The following is a 26,075-nucleotide window of genomic DNA, read 5'->3' on the forward strand; positions in this document are numbered from 1 at the left end:
TGTTTCTATTTTTTTGCAGAACACTTCGAATTCTTGTTCACACCACCAGAAACTGTGGGTACAGTAAGCCAGACGACGGATACGCGAGCAAAACCCATTTGGAATTGAGATTATTTTTTTGATTATTTTTTTCCTGAAAATTAAACAAATTCTGCGCATTTTGAGCTTAAAACCACCCAGAAATGTTGAAAATTCACAAAGTTACAGATTTTCGAAATTTTTCGAAAATTAATATATCACATTTTTCAACGTAACTTTCTTAGATTTGTCTCAAACTTATTGAAATTAACATTTTCAGACTCAGCATGTCAAAACGCTTCAAATGAGTATAATCATGCCCTATCTAGGGTCCCACCACGAAACGCCTACTGTATGCGCCTTTAAATTCAGAAGGGTTACTGTAGTTTTCGTGGTGGGACACAACTTTCAGGAAATGTGAGCATGATTATACTTTTCTGAAGCGTCTCGATGTGTTGATTTCGAAAATACAAGTTTTATACATTTTGAAGCAAATCTGATAAAGTTACAGTAGTTTGAAAATTTTCTAGATTTCCGAAAAGTTTCGAAAATCTGTAACTTGGCTCATCTTTGAGGTAGAGAGCTGATGTTTGACTCAAAAAATTTTAAATTCAATAAACTTTCAGTGAAAAATATTTTGGGTTCATATATTCCAACATTTTCAGCCAAAACTCAAGTTAGGCTGAAAATTTCAATGATTTTCAATCTGAAATCTTTTTTCGCAGTTTTTTTTTCAATTAATTAATTAACACAATAAACTTTATTTCTGGTTCTTTTTCAACAAATTCGATGATGATGGCGGCTGTGGTGGGAAAATAGGGTGACTCTCATTCTGGAGATGGTTGGGTAATTAATGGTAATTAAAGGGTAATTAACTGAGAAAAAACTTTCAGCTAACAAATAAATAAGAACATTTTTGCGAAAAATAAGTGAAGACGATGACAGAAAATGGGATCAATAGCAAGTTTCCTCGACCTTTTGCTCGCAGAGTGGATCGTTGCTGATGGAACAGACACATTCGGTGAGACGGACGCAGAACGAGGCTGAAAATTATGAGAAATGGAGTTGAGATTCAGAATCAGCACAACAAGAGCTTTCAGAAAAGTATAATCATGCCTAGGTTTGGTTGGGATACGGGTTACTGTAGTTTTCGTGGTGGGACCCAAATTTTCAAATTTTCAAAAATCTTATGATTATACTTTTCTGAAAGCTCTTGTTGTGCTGATTCCAAAAAAACATAGTTTCATGAAAATTGAGTGAAAAATGACAAAGTTACAGCAAGTTGAATTTTTGAGGATTTTCGAAAATTTTCGAAAATCTGTAATTTTTTATTTACCAACTCGATTTCCATGATTGTTGTCTTAAAATGCCTCAAATCACTCCACCTATCTCTAAAAAAACACTTTTCATCTATCTGGGTCTCACCACGAAACTACGCGCCTTTAAACAAACGGGGTACTGTAGTTTTCGTGGCGGGACCAAAATTGGTCGGAATATGAACTTTTATTTATTTATTTTTACCTCAAAATGTATGTAATACATCCAGTTTGCAGTAAAAATAAACTTTGCCAGTTTTTATGTATTTTCCTTACAGTATACTGCAGTTTTCGCTGTAAGACCCAACTCAAACCGAACCTAGGCATGATTATAGTCATTAGTAAGGTTTTGATTAGTCAACTAATTAAAAATAACCGTTTTTGTTGTTCAATACTTTCCCACGGTCTAATTGTTACTTCCTTTTCAAAATAATAATTGCTTTCGTATGCACAAATAAATGAAATCAAACTCAAATTGAATTTTTTCCCAAAAATATGTTTTCAAACTTTGTTGGGAAATAATTTGGACTCTAGACTTAACAGACTTGACATAATAGATGACGTGAATTTTTATTTTGCTTCTTTTTTTTCGGAAACTATTTGATTTGATTCAATTTTAATATTATTTTGGGTATACACGTCACACATAGCAAAAAAACAGATCAATCTACGTACACTTTTTATATATTTTCCTTTAAACTGGGTTACTGTAGTTTTCGTGTCGAGACCCAACTTATACGAAATCTAGTCATGATTATACTCATTCGGAGCGTCTTAATGAGCTGATTTCAGAAATTTAGGAATTTTTTGTTTTTGACAAAAACCAACAAAGTTACAGCAAATTTTGTGAATTTCAGATTTTCGAAAAGTTTCGAAATTTTATTACTTTTTTCTTAAATGGAATTAAGTTGCACATTCTATAAAATATGCCGTCGCTCTAATCACAAAGCGCCAAACTAACAAAACTTTCAGAATATTGGCAGAAAACTGCGTATACTTTTAATATATAATAGTGCTCCCCGTAAAAAAACTCAAAAAATTTGCATTCACTAAAAGAAGTCAGCTTAATCATAAACATATTAAGATGAACTGGATCAATCGGATGTTATGAATTAATAGGGAACGAAACAACATTCAAGGTGTTTATCAGTGTGAGCTATAAAACTTTTATGTGAAAAAAATATTTTTTTCTATATAAAATTTGTGATATTTGAAACTTAGAAGACTAACCAAAGATTAGTGTGAAAATTTTGGTTTGAGATAGAAATCTCGCCAAAATTGCGCGTTTTCCAGCCAAAAATTAGAAAAAATGGGACAGAATTTTGAAAATTTTCTAAATTTTGTAACTTTCTGAATTTTCACCTTTTTTTGGTGATTTTAGGCTCAAAATGTGCAGGATTTTTGAAATTTTCATAAAAAAAATAAAATCTAGTATCCCTGACCAATGATCTCTCCCTATCTGACACCAAACAATCACGAGTTCTCCCCGGAGCCAATTTTCTTATTTCCGGACCTACCAAACGGATTGAATGGATCACGAAGAATGCATTGGCTGCACGCGGATCTCACGCAGAACAAGTTGCCAGGTTTACAGAACGCCTGGATCGATTCGCTGGTGCACGCTGTGTTAACGCCTGAAATATTTTTGTCATTGTAAGAAAATTTTTGTCCTTGTAAAAAAAATTGTCATTGTAAAAAAATGTTGGTCATTGTAAAAAAAATTTTGGTTTATTGTAAAAACAGCCTTCCTTAGGCTTAAGGCCTTCTTAGGCTTAAGGCTTTCTTAGGCTTAAGGCCTTCTTAGGCTTAAGGCTTTCTTAGGCTTAGAGCCTTCCTTAGGCTTAAAATCTTCCTTAGGCTTAAGGTCTTCTTAGGCTTAGAAACTTCTTAGGCTTAAGCCTTCCCTAGGCTTAGAGTGTTCCTTAGGCTTAAGGCCTTCCTTAGGCTTAAGGCCTCCCTTAGGCTTAAGGCTTTCTTAGGCTTAAGGCCTTCTTTAGGCTTAAGGCCTTCTTAGGCTTAAGACCCTCTTAGGCTTAAAATCTTCTTAGACTTACCAATAACCGGTCCTGGACGTGGAATAGCATCGGCGCCCGACGACAAGAAACCGACGACAAAGAGAAGCGATAGAGCACTGACCAACGAGATTTTAGAGCTCATTGTAATATACCTGGAATCCAAAAATGTTGATATCAAATCAAAATGAGAAAAAGAATGAACTGAGACGGAGAAAGCTGAAAATCTGAGGAAAAAAGGGGCGTGTCTTGAATTCTAGAGGAAGAAAGGGGGCGGAGCCTGGCTGCCAGAACTGGAATTAGAAATTTATGAACATGCGATATTTGGAGAGGAGGAGAAGAACAATAAGAAGAGGATGGCTGGATTGAAAAATAAAAATAAAAATGGAAGTTGATATTTTTGGAGAAAAAAACAACATGGTCACTTCTTGGTTTTAATTTAGTTCCTAGAGCGGGGGAAACTTGATCTCGTAAATCTACACAGGAAGCCGCGTAAATCGACACAAGTAACTCGTAAATCTACCGGATGCCCTCGTAATCCAAAATAGAGCTTTCCTCGCCGTCTGTCTGTGTCAATCCAGATGTCCACTTTTTTTTCGATTTTGAAAAAAATCTTTACGAAAGTTCTGTTAATCCACAAAGAAGCTTCGTAAATCGATTTTTGTTCTTGTAAATCTACACGGACTACTTTAAGGATTTGATCAAGGCTAATTACATCTTATTGACTTGAAAATTACGTTAATTAGCGCGCTAATTAGCACCAAGAACAGTCTATAGAGATATCAAAATCAAAATTTCCTCCTCCTGGCATCGCTAAATCAAAATCTTTAGAATTCATTTTGCGAAAAATCAGAATCAGAATCCGATCAGAATACAAATTCTGATTCTTCGTGACTTTTCTCAAAACTTTAATCATCTGGAGTATTCCAGAAGCTCTCTTTTTTGTATTCTGATTTCTTATGGCTTATGACACCTTCTTATTGACGTAAGAGGAGTCATAATTGCTCTACAAATAAATTGTTTCTGTGAAATAAAATCATCTGATGGGCATACGGTAGTTTTAGAAGAACCCGGAATGTCAGTAAATCCTCAAAAAACTCTCGTAAATCTACACCAAAGGCTCGTAAACCCACACAACTTCTTTCAGTCCCGTAAATCCACACAGTAACTCCGTAAATCCACACAAAGCCTTTGAAGTAGTTCTTGAGAATAGTTACTAGACAACCTGCATATGTAGACACCCCTCTGGAGAAAATTCCTGGGAACAGAATGTCTGGGGAATTCATGAGTGTTCTACGAACAATCTTTGTGTAGCCTTCCAAGGATCTCGGGTAAATTTACGAGGGACTTGTGTGGATTTACGAGAGAGAAAATGAAAACAATCTGGACATCTGGGTTGACAGAGGGACAGACAGACGATGAGGAACGGTTTATGAAGGTTTACGAGAGCCTCGGGTAGATTTACGAGGGACTTGTGTGGATTTACGGCGCTCTTTGCTTATTTAATCTACCTTATGATCATAAGGATTAGTTTCTCACGAGCAGAATTTATTTGTAAAGCAACTATGACTCCTCTTACGTCAATAAGAAGGTGTCATAAGCCATAAGAAATCAGAATACAAAAATTGAGAGCTTCTGGAACATTCCAGATGATTCGAATTTTGAGAAAAGTCACGGAGAATCAGAATTTGTATTCTGATCGGATTCTGATTCTTCGCCGCGATGCCAGGAGGAAATGTTTATTTGATATCTCTGTAGAGTGTTCGTGGTGCTAATTAGCGCCCTAATTAACGTAATTTTCAAGTCAATGAGATGTCATTACCCTTGATCACATCCTTAAAGTGGTCCGTGTAGATTTACGAGAACAAAAATCGATTTACGAAGCTTCTCTGTGAATTCACAGAGCTGATGTGTAGATTCATTTTCAAAATCGTAAAAAGTGGACATCAGGATTGACAGAGGGACAGACAGACTCGGGTAGATTTACGCGAGCCTTGTGTCGATTTACGCTGATTTCGTAAATCGAAGCTGTGCAGCTTCAGAACAAACATCCCCCATCCCCATAAGTCTACACCATTTATATGACTCAAAGAGTTCCCCGTAAGCTCCGCCTCCACTTCCGTGTCCAATTAAGTCGTCAAAAAAAAAGAACAAAGAAGGAGAAGTGACATGACAAAGAAAAGTTATGCGTTGTACATATTCCAAATATGGAAAAAAAAGTTTGGGCCTCGATGGAAAAACTCAATTTTTCGAATATTTAATAAAAATGGAATTTTATTTCCCTAGAGCCCACTCCTGGGGAGGAATCCATGGACACTTGAAAATTTCTAAGTGGGACATCCGGACAGACAGGCAGGCACACAGACAGATAGAAAAACAAAATCATACCAAAAACGCGTCCCTAGGCGCGCCAGACATGAGGAAAACAACCAAACTGATTTTTGAGCAAACGCGCCCAAGGTGCGCCAGCCGACTGAAAATCGAGAGTTTTGAGCGAAAAACTAGCTATTTTTATGGAAAAAAGCAACGATTTTTGGAAAAAAATAAAATTTTTGAGCAAAAACGATGAAAAGTGAATAGAAAATTGCAATTTTTTCATAAAACTGAAAATGTTCAAAAATAAAAAAAAGTTTCATATTCAATTCACCCACATGTCCTTCCTCCCCTCCCCACTTCTACTTGTTACCTATTATAAATTCTATTCAAATTTCTCTTTTTCTCTTCTTTAAAAGGGATAGAGTCATGTTATCCGAATGATGTATACATATGTACGTAAATTTTGTTAAAACATGTGGATTTTGATCTTTTGGGCTTTGAAAATTTGGAAAAAATAGGGTACGTATCTCATTTTCAACATTTTTGACCCAAATTAACAGAAAAAATGAATAAAAATGCACAAAATTGATTAAGATTAGTTGAGATCGGTTGAGATCGGTTGAGATTGATATTTCCTCAGAAAAAGCGGTATAACTCGAAATCGGGCGGAGCTACTAAAAAATGCAAAACTACAAAAATGTAGCTCTTAAAATTTCCTACATTTTACCAGTTTTCACTTTTTTGATATCTCTTCACCCCACCGAGTTACACCCCTTCAAAGATGAGGAGGTAGAGAGTAGGAGGGCGCAGAGAAGTGAGACACTCTAACTGTCTGCGTCTCTCCACAAATGTTTGAAGGAGTGTAACTCGGCGGGGTGAGAAGTTATCAAAAAAGTGATAACTGATAAAATGTGGGAAATTTCAAGGGCTACATTTTTGTAGTTGAAAATTTTTCAGTAACTCCGCCCATTTTTGAGATATAGCGTTTTTCTGAGGTAATAGCGATATCAGTCGATCCCAACCGATCTCAATCGATTTGAAGCTAGATTTTTAGTATTTTCTATATACAATTTCCCAAAAATGAAGACCAAGAAGTGACATCCAACTTCACCTCCTTCTCGCTATTTATCATTTTTACACAAATGTTTCTGATTGAATGGAGAAAATAGGAAAGAGTTTTTCATCAGAAGGTAATACCCTTAATCGCACGTATTGTACTCCTTCTGACGTCTGGAGACGTGAGAAATTATTCTGGAAATGTGATGTAATTTTCTAAGAAGAACTTTTGGGATCGGACTACAAACTACGAAAATCTTTGAAACGCTATATCTCGAAATGGGCGGTGCCACCTGAAAACTGTCAATTACAAAAATGTAGGCCTTGAAATTTCCTACATTTTTCTAATTAATAACTTTTTGATATCTCTTCACCCCGCCGAGTTACACCGTTTCAAAGATAAGGGAGACGCAGACAACTAGAGTGTCTGACTGTCTGCGGCTCTCCACTCAAATCTTTAAGCGGTTGTATCTCTGCAGGGTGAAGAGATATAAAAAAAGGTCTAATTAATAAAATGTGTCAAATTTCAAGTGCTACATTTTTGTAGTTAACAGATTTCCGGTAGCTCCGCCCACTTTTGAGATATCGTGTTTCAAAGATGTGAAAGTAGAGAGATTAGGCGCAGAGAAGCTGGGTCGTTAACTCTTTTTTTCCGTTTAAAAAAAAAGTATATACCAAAAACTTTTTAAAAGTTTCAGCCAAGGACTAATTGGTTTCCAAAAATAAAAGAGAAAATGGAAATATATAAGTGAAAAGTTTATTGCTTTTCCGTTTTCCTTTTGAGCTTTTGAACTAAGAAAAATGAGAAAAAATTTTGGTGGAAAAATAAAAACGTGATGTCATATGTAGATGTGGGGGACCTAATTCATATATTTTCGAAAAAAAATTGTTTTAAATTCATCTAGAATTCGGTGAGTGGCAGAATGTCGATAATTTTCGAAAATTCTGAAAAACTGAAAAAGCTGTAAATCCTCCGTCAATTCTGATCCGATTTACACGAAACTAACATTTTTGAATGCAGCGTGTTGAGACCTCTCAGATGAGCATAATCATGCCATAGTTGGGTCCCACCGCGAAAACTACAGTACCCCTTTCCCATTTTAGGCGACTTTAGCCATCCTACCCCTACGACGACTCTAAGTTAGCACCGACTTTTTGCATTTTGTTTTGCATATATAATTGAAGATTTGACAATCATTTTAAGCCAAAAACTTACAAAACTGTCAAAAACTGGCAAAGTAACAAATTTTCGAAAATTTTCGAAAATTTTTGAAAATTTAAAATCACTGTAACGCTGCCAGATTTTACCCAATTTTTCTGAATTTACTATTTTTAGATTCAGCATGTCAAAACGCTTCGAATGAGTATAATCATGGCTAGGTTTGTACAAAATTGGGTCCCACAGCGGAAACTACAGTAACCCGAAATTTAGATTTTCGTGGTGAGACCCAATTTCTACCGATTGTGGGCATGATTATTCTTTTCTGAAAGCTCTCATAAAGCTGAGTTTGAAGTTTCTCACCACGAAACTCCTACTGTGTGCGCGTTTAAATTAGTAGGGGTTACTGTAGTTTTCGTGGTGGGACCCAACCTGATCCAAACCTAGGCATGATTAAACTCATTTGAAAGGTCTCAACAAGCTGAATCTGAAAATGTAAAGATTTTCAGATTTGGATTTTATTTGACAGAGTTAGAGCACTTTCAATTTTTCGAATTTTTCGAAAAGTTTCGAAAATCTGTAACTTTATGAATTTTTGAGGTATGGACGTGGTTTTAGTCTCAAAATGTCCAGAAATTGATAAATTTTAAACGAAAAATAGAATCGGCCTAGTAAGAGATCGAGTTTGAAAAAATGTTAAAAAGATGAAAGACCAACAAAATATGAAAATTTCTGACCTACTTTAAATTTCTGATTCTCCTCAAATCCAAAATTTATGAGAAAATCTAAGTGAGTAGGTGTGGGGCATTAAGATTTTCGGATTTTCTGACTTCTCACGGACTTTCTCATGTTTTAGACATCTCACAGAGTCCAAATGATGTGAATTTTTGAGAGAATCCAAAAAAGGTGTCCATGACCAATTCTCGGTGATGTGTGAAAAAGAAAGGGACCTGGGGCAAGAAAACAATGGGCGGGACACAGGAAATGACGAAAAAAAATTGAAGAGAAGAGAACAATGGGAAATGATGATTGAGGGGATAGGGACCCGAGTCATGTGATTCTTTTCCGGAGTGGAAAGGATTTTTTTTTTGAAAAAAAAAAATTTTTTTAAGGAAAAAATTTGGGAGAGACGAACATTGAAGGGGAAGAGGTTGCCAAGAAGCAGCTTGGCAACACCTCAGCTTTATGAGAAACTAGACACTCTAGCTTCTCTGCGCCCTCCTTCTCTCTCCTTTCACATACTTGAAGCGATGTTTCTCAAAAGTGGGTGGAGCTACCAAAAATATGTTAACTATAAAAATAAAGCCCTTGAAATTTTACGCATTTTATCAGTTTACAATTTTTTGATATCTGTTTACCCCGTCGAGTTACAACCGCTTAAAGATTTGAGGTGAGAGACGCAGACAGTTAGACGCTCTGCTTGTCTGCGTCTCCCCTATCTTTGAAACCGTGTAACTCGGCGGGGTGAAGAGATATCAAAAAGTTATTAATTAGAAAAATGTAGGAAATTTCAAAGACTACATTTCTGTAGTTAAAACTTTTCCAGTAGCTCCGCCCACTTTAGATTTACACTCCTTCAAACATTCTGAGGAGAGACGCAGACAGTCAGACACTCTGCTTGTCTGCGTCTCTCCAGCTTTGAAGCAGTGTATCTCAGCGGGGTGAAGAGATAACAAAAAGTTAAAAAGTAACAAAATGTGTGAAATTTTAAGGGCTACGTTTTTGCAGTTGACAGTTTTTTGGTGACTCCGCCCACTTTAGAGATATAGCGTTTCTAAGTCCAATGAAAAGGTTGTGTGGGTTTACGAGTCTCTGGTGTAGATTTACAAGAGTCTTGTGTGGATTTACAGCGTTCTTTTTAGATTTCCACTCATTTCAAGTAGATTTTGATTGGTAATCTACCGCCGAGAAATCTTCTCTTACGTCAATAAGAAGGTGTCATAAGCCGTAAGAAATCAGAATACAAAAAATATGAGATCCTGGAACATTCCAGATGATTCGAATTTTGAGAAAAGTCACGAAGAATCAGAATTTGTATTCTGATCGGATTCTGATTCTGATTCTGATTCTTCGTCGATGATTCTATAGAGTTTAGCAATGTTAGAATGAAATTTTGAATAATTAGGCAGAAAAATAGAAACGAGAAGGTAAGAGCGCACATAGGGCTCCTCAAATACAGTTTTTACGGTAGATTGTCTAACAGTCTAACTTTTGACACCCTTATCTTTGAAGGAGAATATCTTGATGGGGTAAGGAGATATCAAGAAGTAGTCAATTAATAAAATATAGCTTTTGAAATTTCCTACATTTTATCATTTGACAACTTTTTGATATCTCTTCACCCCGCCGAGTTACGCCCCTTCAAAGATAAGAAGGTAGAGAGTAGGAGGGAGCAGAGAAGCGAGACGCTCTAACTGTCTGCGTCTCTCCTCAAATGTTTGAAGGGATGTAACTCGGCGGGGTGGATGTTCGGCAGCTCTGGAAAAGCTAAGCAGCTCTTTATTATATACATAAATTCCACCTGATATATATATATTTTTCTGAAATTTTATATTTTTTGTGGAACTGACCTGTGATATCAAAAAGGCGTCACGCATCACTAGTTTTTTGAGTCATAAAACATGAAAACAAATAATTTCAGACAATGCTTTTAATTTCAGCTGGAATTTCAGAACACCCACTGGAATATTATGGCTATGATGATTCAATAACACACACAGACACACTTAATCAATTATTCTATTATTCTGTAGAAATTTCCGCACTTTTTTCACTTAAAAAGTACATAGAGTCTGAAAACAATAACATATTCAAAATCAGCTTTATGAGGGCTTTCAGAAAAGTATAAACACGCCCACAATCGGTAGAAATTGGGTCTCACCACGAAAATCTAAATTTCGGGTTACTGTATATTTCGCGGTGGGACCTAATTTTGTTCAAACCTAGGCATGATTATACTCATTTGAAGCGTCTTGACATGCTGAACCTGAAAATAGTTAATTCAGAAAGATTGGGTAAAATCTGACAGAGTTATAGCGATTTGAAATTTTCTAGAAATATCGAAATGTTTCGAAAATCAGTAACTTTGCCAGTTCTTGACGGATTTTGTTGAATTTAGGCTTAAAATAACCGTAAAATTATCGATTACGCGGGAAAAATAAAATGCAAAAAGATTTTAGCGTTAGCTTGAAAACTCAATGAGTTACAGTAGTTTAAGTGGAATTCTCGATTTTCGAAAATTTTCGAAATTCTCTAACTTTCCGAGTTTTTTAAGAAAATAACTGATTTTTGGCTCAAAAAATGCAGCATTCTCTTTATTTCAGTGAAAAATATATCCCGGTGGGTCCTACCACGAAAACTACAGTACCCCTATTTTAAAGGCGCATCGGTATGCATAAATCAAAATTTTACCAAAATAGGTCATAATTATACTTATTTGAAAGGTCTCGACGTGCTGATTATAAAAATTTCATTTGTTTTGCCGTTTGAAGAACAAAAATTACAGATTTTCAGAAAAAAAAAACTTTGGAATTTTTTTTTTTGAAATTTTTTATTTTTTTTAGATTTTTCGGAGGATCAGTAAGAATTATTTTCAATAAAAATTAATAATAGTACCAGTAATAAATTATTCCAGAATATTCCAGAACAATTCCCTCCCTCCCCTCTCATCACTATTCTTCCTCGGCCGCCTCCTTCCCCGTCGGCAATTTCCTCACTCTTCTCACCGCCCTGTTGCCCCGAGTTCCGCCGTGCCGTCGATAGCTCAGTTGGTAGAGCGGAGGACTGTAGCCACAGGTAAAACGGGGAAACCGAGAAATGGGGTGATCGGCAGCCCGGGGGAGACCTGCCAGGGAACAACTGGCAGTTCAAACCCCGGGCCGCCGGCAGGCTGCCTTTGGGCTGCTGGCGGTTCAAAATTTGGGCAGCACCTACCCCCTATTATTGGTATTATACTTCGTTCTTAATACGATTTCTACCTAATTAGTCCTATATTTAGTTAACAATGTGTTTTAATGTAGTATTGTAATTCCTTCATCGTTCATTTTCCCATATTCTCCGGACTTGTGATTTTTTTTTCGATTTTCACTCAATCTTTTTCACATGAAAACAAGTTACGACTGTTATTTTTAACTAATTTTCTTTTTGAAACGATAACCTACCGTCTTACCTCATTTCCAACTGAAAAATATTAACTTCGTTTCAATAAGAACATTAGCGAAACAACCCCGTTTTCATTTTAAAGTGAGCGAAAACCGACTTCCGCCACAAGGCCCAAAAATAATAATTTTCAACCGATTTTCATTTCGGAGCAGTTCAAACTTACTTACTTACCTTTTTATCCACCTGAAATCATATATTAGACTGTTCCGAAATGAAAATCGGAGGAAAACGGTATTTGATTTTTGAATAGCCGGTTTTCGGCGTCAATGTCCAATTTTGTGTCGGAAATAGCTTCCGCAAGTTTTCAATAGATACATTTCATTTTTCTCTACATTTTGTAACTTGTTTTCAGTGAAAAAAGTCGAGTTTAAGCGAATTACGCTTTGAAAATGGGAAAAAAGGCTGCCGGCGAATTATTTGTTTTCTTGGGAAGGGTAGTCTAGTGCTATAGTATGAGTAGACGAGCAACGGTTTAAAGGCGCAGAGACTTTTACGCGAAAAAGGTCCCGTCGCGACAGCCACCCACGCTATGCGCGGGCCGGTCATCTTTTCCTCATTCTACGTGTTCGTTAACGTTGGTAGCGATTTCTACGTATTTTTTGCGTAAAGTTTCGTAACAATCGTTATATTGGACTCTATTCGTAACATTTGTTGTCGACAAGAAAGTAAGATGACCGACGAAGGACAAGTACCCGCCACTGGGTCATTTTCAATGGAGCTAATGAGACAGTTCAAGGACGAATTTCTGGAGATGATCGCTCCGGAACTGCTCGCAATGAGAAAAGGAGACGAGAAGGTTCCGGAATTGTCGCAAAAAGGCCTTCAGAAACAGGCGGAAATAAACGTACAAGTCATCAATATGCTGAATAACGGTGCGGCGGATCTTGGGAAAGCTGTGGAGGAGGTCGTCGGTCTGCTGAAAAGAAGAAACCAAGAGCTGATGTTGCTGGATAAAGACCCCTCGGCTCTGAAGAATGTGGAGAAACTGCGAGCGATAGCGGCGGTCACGAGTGGAGAGGGAAGCAGTGCAGGGGACGCGCAGTTGATGGCACTGGCTCAGTTGATGGGTCAAGGAGACACCAGGAGTCAGAGAGGATCGGCGAGAAGACAGTGGTTTCCAGCAGCGGGCTTCGGAGGAAGGCAATCCGGAGTCCGCAATTTCTCAGCCTATTCGCAAAGAGGAGGTGAAAGAGCGTTCGGGACGAAAAGACCGTTCAGTGGAAGCTCGACTTCTGAAGACGTTCCAAAACGTTCTCAAATCCAATGCTTCAGTTGCGGACAAATTGGGCACTACAGTACCCAATGCGGTCGTGGCAGGTAAGGTATACCCCAACAGGCTCTCGGAGCATATACAGTTTTGGTGTGAATTAACGAGAGAACATTGGATTTTAGAGGTAATAAAGAACGGGTACGAAATTCCATTAGATAAACAATTTCCTCTTCCCGCACCAGAGGGAATGAGGAAGATGGCTAAGAATAATATGAATTTTGTAATTACAGAAATCAATAAACTACGCGAGACAGGTGTCGTGTCGGTGGCGGAGAGCCCGGTGGTAGTCAGCCCGCTTCAAGTGGCGAGAAATGGTGAGAAATTGAGACTAATCTTGGATCTTTCCAAACTAAATAAAGGGTTATCGCCTGCCAGTTTCAGGCAAGAGGACTGGAAAACGGTCTGGCCGTTTTTGAGTGAAGCATGTTATGCAGCTACTTTTGATTTTCGTAGTGGGTACCACCATATTAAGATTTCGGAAGCGTCTTCAGATTTGCTCGCTTTTTCGCTTTCGGATCCCCCATCCTCTCCGTTTCTGAAATTCAACGCGCTCCCATTTGGTCTCTCTACAGCTCCCTGGTTATTCACAAAAATTTTTAGACCCCTAGTCGGAAGATGGAGAGCAGCGGGAATAAATATATTTCTTTATCTGGATGATGGCTTGATTTTAGCCAAAACCAGGGAGGAAGCGGAGCGAGCGGTGAGAATGGTGAGAGAGGATTTGAAGGCGGCGGGAGTGTGTGTAGCAGAGGATAAGTCAAACTGGGTACCAAGCGCACAGTTTACTTGGCTGGGCATAAGAGGAGACTTGTCAGAAAGAACGGTCAGATTGACTGGGAAAAGAGAGAATTCTCTCCGAGATCAGATCTCGTTGTTAAAAAGGAGCCGGGCTCCGTCGGTTCTGGACCGACAGAAAATGTGTGGTTATTTGTCATCATTGACTATCGTTGCAGGGCACGAAGCGATTGGTCGTCAGCGACAGATGGCTTCGGTGGTAGCAGAGGAGACGGACGGGCTCGAAAGAGCTGGATCGATAAGACGACAATTGAGTGAAGGTGAGATATCTGAGTTGGATTTCTGGAAAGAAAAGCTAGAGAGCGGCGGCATGATAAGAGGCATGGAAGAAGAGTTTGAACCACAGTGGTTTTTATTCACCGACGCATCTGCAGAGGGACTCGGCGCAGTGTTGAAGAACGGGAGTGGACAAACAGTGATGAGAATGTCCGAACTAGGAGGAACAGGTTTCCAGAATGAGTCGAGCGCACTGAGAGAGTTGAGGGCCGTGCTAATGGCAGTAGAAAGAATGGCGTCGTGGAAAAGAGGAGCAGTTTTGATCCATACAGACAGCCAAGCAGCAGTCATCATTTTGAGAAAAGGCTCAATGAAAAGGGCGCTACAGAGTGTGGCTGAAAGAGTATGGGAGAGTTTGCGCAGTATTGGCCAGGCGAAATATATCTGGATTCCCAGAGAACAGAATAAGGAAGCGGATGAGGCTAGCAGAGACTTCGATTATGACGACTGGGCAGTGCAAAATTGGGCGTTTGAGTGGGCGCAAAAAAGATGGGGTGAAGTCAAATGTGACTGGTTCGCAGACGAACAGAACACGAAAACAGAGCTATTCTTTTCCAGGCTGCCAGAACCAGGGACTCTTGGCGCAGACGTCTTCGAGAATGTTGACAAAGCTGGATCTATCGGATTGGCTTGGTGGGTACCTCCTCCTGTTCTTATTCCACGCCTAATGCGGGTGGCACGGCAGAAGAAATTGAGAGGAATTTTAGCAACGCCCTTGTGGAAAACACATCCCTCATATCAAGCGCTAGTCAACGAGCGGGGAGAGTTCATCCCGGAGATTAGAGATAGTAGAATATTCAAGGTTAATACTAAAATTATTTCGCCAGGTAGAGGCTCCCAGAGAGGAGAAAGAATGGCTTCAGAGTTTTGCAGATCCCCATTCATGCTCGCATTTATCGATTTTTCTTTTTAGCCCAATGGCTTTGCGTGTTCTACCAATTTTCGAAACACGAAACCCAATAAATTCTGTAATATCGAATAGTGTTAATAATCAATTTTCCTCTTTTTAGCCTAGGACCAAAGAAAACTAATTCTCTCGACCCGAATGGGGAGGGAGAATTATTTGTTTTCTTGGGAAGGGTAGTCTAGTGCTATAGTATGAGTAGACGAGCAACGGTTTAAAGGCGCAGAGACTTTTACGCGAAAAAGGTCCCGTCGCGACAGCCACCCACGCTATGCGCGGGCCGGTCATCTTTTCCTCATTCTACGTGTTCGTTAACGTCCCTCCCACCCGGACCCAACGAACACGAATAAGAGAGAGGGAGAGAAAAAGGGGCAGGACAGTTCAAGAAGGCTGAAAAGGAATAATAAGTTTTTGCAGAAGGAGAGAAGTTGACGTTCGTCAAAAACATGCTCAACTCGCTCGGACCGGGAAATCTTGTGAAAGCAATCGAATTTCTGGCCAGGGCGGCTCTAGAGGGAAAAGCACCGTCGACAGCTCGGGACTACTTGAAAGAGAACGCCGCCAGAAGGAGATGGATACAAAATAACGGTCTTCCACTCAACGAGACATCCACTCTGATATACTTGGCATCCAGGTCGGAGTTGGTGGGCGGTGGTTCGCTGGCGAAAATCGTGGCAGCATTCAAGATGTCTAACACAGAAATGTCAAAAGTTGGACGTCAGCTGGCAGCGGATGTGATTCGAGCCACACGGAGGAAAGAAGTGCAGAAGAGACAACAACCGAAAGCAGTGTCGTGGAGTGAGCTGCAAGTCGTCGCTGGAACGAAGAGCAACGATGAGAAAGGTGAAAGAGATACACTGATTCTGTTGCTGTCTCATCAAGCGTTACTGAGAGCTGAGGAAGCCGCGAATCTGAAATGGTCGGACCTTACCCAAACCAACGGAATCTTGGAAATCCGAGTGAGAAAAGCAAAGAACGATCAGCAGGCACTCGGTCGAAGCACGTTCATTCCTTGTTCGGATGGTTCGGATTTGGACTGTCGCCTCAAGCGATGGAAAGTTTGCGAATCTCTACGATCGAGAAAGAGTGAGTATTTGTTTTCAAATTTGAATAATGGAGCTGGACTCTCGGCGAGCGCGATAAGCTCCATAGTTAAAAAGAAGCTGATGGAGTTCGGGATAGACGGGACTCACCACTCATTGAGACGAGGAGCCGCTAACGACTTCCAACGACTAGGATTTTCGAAGGAGGAGATCAAGGCGCGTGGGAGATGGCGATCTGATGCTGGCCTCGAAAGGTACTTGGTGGATACGCCGGAAGCGCAAGGAATATCGGCCGGAGCGGAGGAGAAGGAGGATGGACCACCGGTGCTAATACGTCAGCCAGAAGAAGGATGAGATCAGTCCATGTTGTCTAATTACCTAATTACCGTTCCGGTTACTCTACGTTATTTGTTTCTGTTTTATTAATTACCGTTCCCGGTACTCTACTTTAACTGTTTCTGTTTTACTAACCCTGTTCACCCAATTAAACCGGTCATCATGTAAATTCATTATCGATTATCGACTATCGATTAATCATAGAATCATATTCTGTATCATTTATAGCTACCAATTTTCGAAACACGAAACCCAATAAATTCTGTAATATCGAATAGTGTTAATAATCAATTTTCCTCTTTTTAGCCTAGGACCAAAGAAAACTAATTCTCTCGACCCGAATGGGGAGGGAGAATAAAATAAATGTGATGTGGATTTACGGTAAACAACACGCTCGGCCGGGATACCGGAGTGTCGTTGCGCTTTACAGTAAAGGCTTCACTGCTTCCCTGGCTGTGACACGGACTCTACAGCGAGCCATCTCGAAAAAAGCGTGACGCAATCGCGCTCAACGGCACAGCGTCACTTTTTGGCGCGAAGCACTAAAATTCAAATTTAATTATTTTCCAGACGAAGTTTTTCACTTGAAAAATACCGTTTTTCGATGGGAAAGAGAGATTTTAATATCATAACTCAAGCAGTAGATAATAAGAAAATTTTTCGAATTGAAAAGCGCAAAAAATATTCTGATTTTGTATATAATTTGGAATAGAAAGACGCAAGTCGTTCATTTGTGAAGCGAAAACTGATATTCGTTTGTAAATTTCGCTTAGTTTCGGAGGATTGTTGTTAATTCCGAAGTCGGTGTCAACCAAATGTACATTTACTTATAAATTCTAAAAGAAAAATAAAGAAATCAAATTTTATTATGAAAAAAAGGGGAAAAAAGAAAGAAAAATTAAGATGTTCCGACGCCGGAAGGTGCTGGTTCACGGGAGAAGTGATCCTTTCTGACTTATTCCGGTGGCCAAACTGTTCCTGGAAAATGTTCACTCTCAACTACGATTTTAGAGGAAACGGAAAGACACATAAAGAAAAAATAGACCTATCGGAAAAAATATGAATAGACCATCAAAATTTGAGCATCTGGTGTCGTTGAAAAGATCGAAGAAGGCAGATGCCGGTGGAGTTATCTAGAAAATGCTTTTTTTTTCACTAAATAATATTGAAAAACAAAAAAAAACAGTTTTTTAAGCGAAAAATCGTATTTTTGTCTTCGTTTCTCACCTTTTAATGCCTCTTTAGTCATTGCAGTAGTCGCCATTTCTCGTTGTTCGAGTGAAATCTACTTCTTTCTGTAAAACTGATGTTCTGGCCCGTATATCGAAGAATTATTTAAAATTTATAAACGGGAAGAAGAAAAATATAAATATGTATCCCGGATAATCATTATTTTAGCAAAAAAGTACAAAAAAGTTGCATTAAAACACATAATTCATTGATAAAACGATGAGAAAATTAAAAATTGCGGCTGAAAGCGCAAACGCGCTCCACTGAAAATCGCGTTTTCCCGCTTTTTTTTTTGAATCGAGATGGCTCGCTGTAGAGTCCGTGTGTGAGTCAATGAGTAATTAAAGAACAGATTTTAAAGCGAATTTTCACAGAAAATACAAAAAAATCAGAGAAAGAACCGATTGTTTCGAAAAGAAAACACTTTTCTACAAGTGTCGGAAAACATAGAGTAGTTCCATTGTTCTAAGACTTATCAAGATTCCAGAAGTGTAACTGGAAACGTTAGGTTGAGTCATTTAGCACTCTGGCCAAGGCTTTCTAACATTGGGAATCTGACAAAACTAAAAAGAATTGTAAGTGACAGTGTATAATTTACCGTAACAGCTCTAATGAGGTGTTCACAAAGAACTATGTTCAACGCGGTATATCTTTTTTCTCAAAGGAGATATCAAAACGTTGCCAACAGACAAAATAGAGCAGAATACTTACAAAATATTTCTTCAGTTGGAAAAAATTTGATAGCTCATGAGGGAGTTGAGATATTGAGCTCCAAACTCTTCCTACTGGGAGCACCTCTATTATAGGTATTACTGTATTTAATCTTGTTATCCTAATCAACATTCTATGAAAACGTTATCTTCTTATCTCTTTTCTTCTCTCTATCGGAAATCTGACTACAAGAACTTGTTAAAATCACTATAGACATACACCTTGAACCACCATTCGGCCGCCACTGGCCTGCCGGCAAACCTCCACTGACCAACCCGCGGTTCTTCAGCCGCCGTTCAGCCGCCAATCAGCCACTTTATCAAAATTATTAAATTTTTAGAAATAAAGACTGTCATTAGACTAGAAAGGATTCTAAGGTATCATACACAATTTTTTTTCCACAAAAGTTGCGGTTTTCTATAGAACTCTAACAATTTTTACTTTGGACCACTTTTGGACTGCTTGCGGTCTGCCGGCCACCAGTCGGCAACTCTTCAGCTGTTCGCGGTTTTTCGGCTGCCGACCGGCCATCCTTCGCCTGTTTGCGGTTCTCAAGCCGCCGACCACCCCATTTCTCGGCATCCCCGTTTTACCTGTGGCGTCAGTGGGTATCCTTAGGTCGCTGGTTCGAATCCGGCTCGACGGATTTCTTTTTTTCTTTTTTTGATTTCACTGTTTTTGTTATTAAAAACTATTTCTGAGTGATTTTTGATGTGTTTTTGATAGTAATTATGATGTATGACAGCTGGTTTTTGCAAAAAGTTGGCTGAAAGAGGCTGAAAAAAGAAAAACAGGAAAAAAACAACAACAAAAAATATATATAGAAAACATGCATTATTTATTTCAGAAAAATCCGGTCATTTTGTCAATCAAGTCAATCTAATACCAGAAAACTCCAGACCTATTTCAGTCATCAATGCGGACACATCTAATTGCAGCTCCACACCATTCGCCTCTGCGATCACTTTCACTTGATTTTTGTCGACAGTTGGGTCGGTGACAGTAGAGAATTGCTGAAATTTTAGGCATAAAAAATGAAAAAATGGAACTAACATACCGATAAAATATCACAAGCCGGCAGCGGAGAGATTTTCCCACAGATGGTGGCATCGTGGGATCCAGTAATCATGTCGGAGGAGAAATTCGAGAACTGAATTATTTTTAAAAAATGGGCGGAGCTAGCAAAAAATTTTTAACTACAAAAATGTAGCCTTGGACATTATACACATTTTGCTAGTTTACAATTTTTTGATATCTCTTCACCCTGCAGAGATACACCGCTTCAAAGTTGGAGAGACGCAGACAAGCAGAGTGTCTAACTGTCTGCGTCTCTCACCTCAAATCTTTAAACGGTTGTAACTTGACGGGATGAAGAGATATCAAAAAGTTATCAACTAACAAAACGTGTAAAATTTTAAGGGTATCATTTTTCTAGTAGAAAGATTTTTGGTAGCTCCGCCCACATTTGAGATACTCACCGTACTCCCTCCCAAATCGGTGTAACTTGGCAACTCGGACATGGCCGTGGAAGCCGAGAAATCATTTTCATTTTCCGAGTTATCCGAATTATCGATTGGTTTCAAGTAGATCAAATTATTGGTCATTGGACGCGGGATTTTCGATGGTGACGTGGAAATGAGATCCGGTTTTTCAGATGGCGACACGGCCGGTTTTTCGACTTGATATCCTTTTTGGAAAATAGGGATTCTCGATGGAGACGGTTTGTTGGGGAGACTAGGAATCTGCAAAAAAAATTAAAAAATTGCAAAAAAAACTGAATGAGATCGGTTGAGATCGGTTGAGATCTGTTGAGATCGGCTAAAATCCGCTATATCTCAAAAACTAAAAACATTTTCAGAAAGTTGTTAACTACAAAAATATAGCTCTTGAAATTTCCTACATTTTATCAGTTTCCAGTTTTTTGATATCTCTTTACCCCGCCCAGTTACACAGCTTTAAAGATAAGAAGGTAGAGAGTAGGAGGGTGCAGAGAAGCGAGACGGTCTAACTGTCTGCGTCTCTCTCCATTTTTTTCTCTGTTGGCTTAAAACTGCAAAAATACATTTAAACAATACCCAAATGGCTCAAATTAGAAAAAGTGGCAGAGGTAGAGAGTAGGAGGGTGCAGATAAGCAGAGAGCCTGGGTGTCTGCATCTCTTCTAAGCTATGTATCTCAAAAGTGGGAGGAGCTAACGAAATTTTTTTAACTACAAAAATGTAGCCCTTAAAATTTGCTACATTTCATCAGTTGACAACTTTTTGATATCTCTTCACCCCACCAAGTTACGGCCCTTCAAACATTTGAGGAGAGACGCAGACAGTTAGAGCGTCTCGCTTCTCTGCACCCTCCTACTCTCTACCTCCTTATCTTCGAAGGGACGTAACTCGGCGGGGTTAAGAGATATCAAAAAAGTGAAAACTGATCAAATGTGGGAAATTTCAAGGGCTACATTTTTGTAGTAAACAATTTCCAGGTAGCTCCGCCCATTTTTGAGATATAGCGGTTTTTCTGAGGTAATAGCGATATCAGCCAATCTCAACCGATCTCAATCAATTTTTTTGCATTTTTTTGCATTTTCTTCCCCCCAGTTACCTCACAATTCGTCTCATCACTCAAAACCGAACTCGGCTCATCGGCCGTCTCCAAACCAGCCACCTGATTCTCAGCGGCCACTCGTGCCGCACGTCTTCTAGCCTTCGCGCGGCGACCCATTTCTTCTGAAAATGAAAAATCTGTCTGTGTGTTTGTGTTCTGTCCGGATGTCTCCTCCTCACCAATTATTGCTTGCTCAGTGTGCTCGCGGAGCTCTTCGCTAAACGAAAGTGCAGTCCGGCAGTCGGCGTCGAGCAATCTGAAACCGGAAATTGGAGTAATTTCCGGATAAGAAAACGATGAAGAAAAAGAAATTGATCTTACTCGAGCTCAGATTCCGTGTACTGCTGGAGTGTCTGCAAAAAAATTGAGTCTAAAAATGAAAAACTGGATAGAAGGGATCCGGGGATCCAGGGAAATAAAGTACTAGGATCATAAATCTGCAGTTTTTTGTTGAAAACGGACGACTTTGTGAGTGAGAGACGGCCTCCCTCATTATGTCACAATAACAAATGTTTATGGACTGTATAGATCACGAATAGAGCTTCATTTTTGTAGTTGACAACTTTTTGTTAGCTCCGCCCACTTTTGAGATATGCGCCTTTAAAGATGAACGCGCTCTTTTTCACTGTTGGTTTCAAAGGCGTATATCTCAAAAATGGGCTTAGTTTACAAAAAAATTGTCAACTACAAAAATGAAGCGCTACTTGTGATCTATACAATGCATAGTCTCAAAATTGACACTTTTCAACTATAAACTGCATATCTCGGATTCTTTATGGCCAGTACTGTACATGCAAACCGGGCGGCGTGTAACTGACTTCAAACTCAATGTTATAAGTTTTAAAAAAAACAAAATGTAGATCTCGGCGAGTTCTATGTCCGTGACCTACTACGGGCCGGGTGACAGATCGTTAATGTGTCGCGGGCCGGACAAGAATGGATTTTTGACCATTGTGGTGTTTTTTGGCGCTTTTTTTCGGACAACATGAAGCATGTTTGAAAAAATCGCACTTTCAATTATCTGTAATCCATAAAATCTCATGTCTGAGTAGTTTATGCTGAAAATACGTCTGTTCTGGGTTAAAAATGCTCAAAAAATCAGAATTTCGAGCCCTGACATAGAAACCGCTGAGATCTACATTTGGGTATATTTTTTAACTTATAATATGGAGTTTGAAGTCAGTTACGCGCTGGCCCGGTTTGCAAGTACAGTACTGGCCATAAAGAATCCGAGACATGCAGTTTATAGTTGAAAAGTGTCAACTTTGTGAGTGTGTCTATTGTTAATGCATTTTATAGATCACAAGTAGCACTTCATTTTTGTAGTTGACAACTTTTTGTTAGATCCGCCCATTTTTTAGATATACGCCTTTGAAACCAACAGTATTGTGACATAATGAGAAAGGCCGTCTCACACTCACTAAGTTGACCATTTTCAACAAAAAACTGCAAGTGTCGCATTCTTTATGGCCAGTAGGTAGGTCAGTGACATAGATCTCGCCGTGATCTACATTTTGATATATTTTTCAGATCATAACATTGAGTTTTAAGCGAGTTACGCGACGATCCGGTTTTGCGTATAATAAACGTTAAAAGTGGATAAAACTATTTTGAAATGTCACAATTTTAATGATTAGTACTGTAGGTGACCCCAAACCCCAAAAAATTCAAAAATCCACTACGTGTCAAAAACTGTGTGAAAAGAGACCACCCTTCCCATTGAAAAGATAGCAATCTGACCCGAAAACCGCTAAAAACACACGAAAAGAAAAAATCTTTTTTCAAATCTTTTTATTTTCCCCTAAAAGAATATCTTACCGTTCCAATCGCTTCATTCGACATCACTTTCGATTCTCTCTTTCTCACGGAGACTTTCGCAGATTTTAATCGAATTTATTGGGAAATGAATAGTATGAAAAAACTAGACGCGGAGAGAATTATTGATTTTTTGTTGGTGACGTGGAATTTTCCAGGGAATTGGGGAAATGGGGAAAAGTCACGTGTGTTATTTTACCACGTGAGGTAAAATGATGCTATAGGGACGTTACTCAAATTTGAAATCGGTTAAAACTAGTGTAACTCCAAGGATAAATCAAAAACATATTTTGGGTGATTAGCGCTGTCAGACTACGTCCCGCAATATAATTCACCAAAAATATCAAACATGAGGGTCATTTTAAGCTTAAAACCAAAGAAATCCGTCAAAAACTGACAAAGTTACAGATTTTCGAAAATTTTCGAAAAAATCAAAAAGTTGAAGGCGCTCTAACTCTGTCAAATTTACTCCAAATCGGAAAAATTCTTGAATTTTTAGATTCAGGAAGTCAAGAGCTTTCCGAAAAGTATAATCATGCCTGGGTTTCACGGAAATTAAAATTTTGCGATTTCATGCGCCTTTAAATTGGTAAAGGGTTACTGTAGTTTTCGTGGTGGGGCCCATATAAAGCATGATTATTCTTTTCTAAAAACCCCTGATGCCCTGAATCTAGAAATATAAAATTTTTCCGATTCGGAGTGTTGTTGACAAAGTTACAGCGCTTTTAATTTTTCGAATTTTTCGAAATTTTTCGAAAATCTTTAACTTTTCGATTTTTTTACATTTTTAGCAGGTTTTTAGCTCAAACGACGCAGATATTTTAGAATTAATTTTTGAAAGTACATTAGTCAAGTTTTTCATCAAAAATATCAAACATTAGGGTCATTTCAAGTCTAAAACCAATAAAATACGTCAAAAAGCAGGCGAAACTTTTCGAAATTTCTAGAAATCATCAAATTGTTTTTTCAATCATTGGATTGTATGTTTTAGAAATATTGTATTTTCCGTGTGAATACCTGAAATTCCCCACATTTTAAGCCAAGAAACATGTAAAACTCGGAAAGTTTGACCGAGTTACAAATTTTCGAATATTTTCTGCTATAGCTTTTTCTGGCTTAATTTCAATGCTGTAAATAGCGAATTTTTGTATTTTGCTTATTGAGACCTTTAATTTGAGTATAAACAAGACATATTTCTGTTCACTTTGTAAATTTGTCAATTTTTTGCGTCTTGGAGCATTCAACCCCTTACGATGGCTCTAGATTTGAGCCAATTTTTGCATTTTATTTATCACGTAAAATTCAAAAATTGACGGTCATTTTAAGCTGAAAACCAATAAAATCCGTCAAAAACTCACAAAGTTAGAGATTTTTGAAAATTTTCAAAAATTTTCAAAATTTCTAGAAAATTTTCAAATTGCTATAACTCTGTCATATCTTACCCGATCTTTTTAATTTTTTTAAATTTGAAATCAGCATGTCAGAACGCTTCGAATGGTATAATCATGCCCTATGGTCGCACCACGAAAACTACAGTATCCCAATTTAAAGGCGCATACCAGGAAATCGCAAAAATTCAATATCCTCCAAACCAAGGCATGATTATACTTTTCTGAAAGCTCTCAACGCGCTGAATCTTAAAATTTTTATGTTTTTTCAACTCAGAATACATTTAACAGAGTTACAGCTCTTTCAATTTTTTGAATTTTTCGAAAGTTTTCGAAAATCTGCAACTTTCTTATTTTCAGTTATTTTTCAGTGATTTTTAATTTAAAATGTAGCAAATCAATTGAACTAACCAGGAAAAGTAAATCCGGTCAAGTCCCACCCGGAGTTTTTGTGGCAGGACCCAAATTTTCAAAAAAACAAAAAAAAAACAACAAAAAATTTCAGAATACAGGCATGATTATACTTTTCTGAAAGCTCTCAACTCGCCGAGTCTAAAAATATTTTTTTTTTTTAATCTGAAATAAATTAAATATAAAAAAAGGTCCCCGATTCAAGACACCCATTAAGACTTCATCAACAACGAATATCCAGTGTGTGGAAGGTATTCGATTGTCGTGAAGTCCTAAAAGGCGGACGGGCGAGTAGATCAAACTTACGTGAGGTAGATCGAAAATGCTCTAAAAATCATAAAATTATCCGCCGAGAGCACTTAGTGAGCCGCCAGCTCCATATTATAGGGCGGACGGCTCCGATGACAGGTTTATGGGCGTTTAAGGAGGAGGAGGGAGGCATAAAATGGGGGGAGGTAAGAGGACACCACTTTAGATGAGGGGCGGACGGATGGACATTAGGAAGATGAAGAATATGATTTGTGAATTGGTTTGACAGGGGGAAATTGGAAATTTTAGTGTTTTAAAGAGAGGTAAAATAATGTTTTAGGGACGTTTTTCAGAGTTTGAACGAACATTTTTGGAAAATAGAGTAAAGGCGCAAGGTAAACGTCCAGAAAATCGGACGAATGTATTTTTTTACAATTCGTTCTGAAAATTCCGCGTTTTTTGAGACTAAAACCTCCGAAAAATGTTGAATAATAACAAAGTTATAGATTTTCGAAAAAATTGAAAGTGCTCTAACTCAGTCAAATTTACTCCAAATCAAAAAATTCTTGAATTTTTAGATTCGGGAAGGCAAGAGCTTTCCAAAAAGTATAATCATGCCTGGGTTTCAAGAAAATTAAAATTTTGCGATTTCCTGGTATGCGCCTTTAAATTGGTAAAGGGTTACTGTAGTTTTCGTGGTGGGACCCATACCTGAGCATGATTATACTTTTCTGAAAGCCCCTGATGCGCTGAATCTGGAAATATAAAAAATTTGCTTATTTGGAGTATATTTGACCGAGTTTGAGCGCTTTCAATTTTTCAATTTTTTCGAAAATTTTCGAAAATTTGTAACTTGTCGATTTTTCAACATTTTCAGGAGATTTTTGGCTCGAAAAACGAAGATTTTTGCGATCTGATTGTAATCAATATATTCGTTAAGTTTTTCATGTTTCACTACTAAATTAAAAGGGTTAAATGCTCTCACATTGAGATTTCTACTGCTCTTGTAGTT

At 38.3% G+C, this 26,075-nt stretch overlaps 3 protein-coding genes across 3 annotated transcripts; 1 reads left to right on the forward strand and 2 right to left on the reverse strand.

The window, feature by feature from the left end:
- Window positions 1–972: 972 nt before the first annotated feature.
- Window positions 973–3,491, reverse strand: GCK72_011260 (uncharacterized protein; the record flags this gene model as incomplete). The annotated part of the gene is made up of 3 exons (XM_003099494.2): window positions 973–1,061; window positions 2,852–2,968; window positions 3,389–3,491. The coding sequence occupies 3 exons, from the start codon at window positions 3,489–3,491 to the stop codon at window positions 973–975; spliced, it is 309 nt and encodes a 102-aa protein (XP_003099542.2).
- Window positions 3,492–15,729: 12,238 nt separating this feature from the next.
- On the forward strand, window positions 15,730–16,680 carry GCK72_011261 (uncharacterized protein; the record flags this gene model as incomplete). Its single annotated transcript, XM_053728323.1, has 1 exon — window positions 15,730–16,680. The coding sequence occupies one exon, from the start codon at window positions 15,730–15,732 to the stop codon at window positions 16,678–16,680; it is 951 nt and encodes a 316-aa protein (XP_053587900.1).
- A 2,792-nt stretch (window positions 16,681–19,472) lies between these two features.
- Window positions 19,473–23,035, reverse strand: GCK72_011262 (uncharacterized protein; the record flags this gene model as incomplete). Its single annotated transcript, XM_053728324.1, has 6 exons — window positions 19,473–19,616; window positions 19,661–19,753; window positions 20,082–20,345; window positions 21,198–21,322; window positions 21,380–21,456; window positions 23,019–23,035. The coding sequence occupies 6 exons, from the start codon at window positions 23,033–23,035 to the stop codon at window positions 19,473–19,475; spliced, it is 720 nt and encodes a 239-aa protein (XP_053587901.1).
- Between the last annotated feature and the right edge of the window lie 3,040 nt (window positions 23,036–26,075).

The sequence above is a fragment of the Caenorhabditis remanei genome, chromosome III (assembly GCF_010183535.1).
Source record: "Caenorhabditis remanei strain PX506 chromosome III, whole genome shotgun sequence".
NCBI classification, from domain to species: domain Eukaryota; kingdom Metazoa; phylum Nematoda; class Chromadorea; order Rhabditida; family Rhabditidae; genus Caenorhabditis; species Caenorhabditis remanei.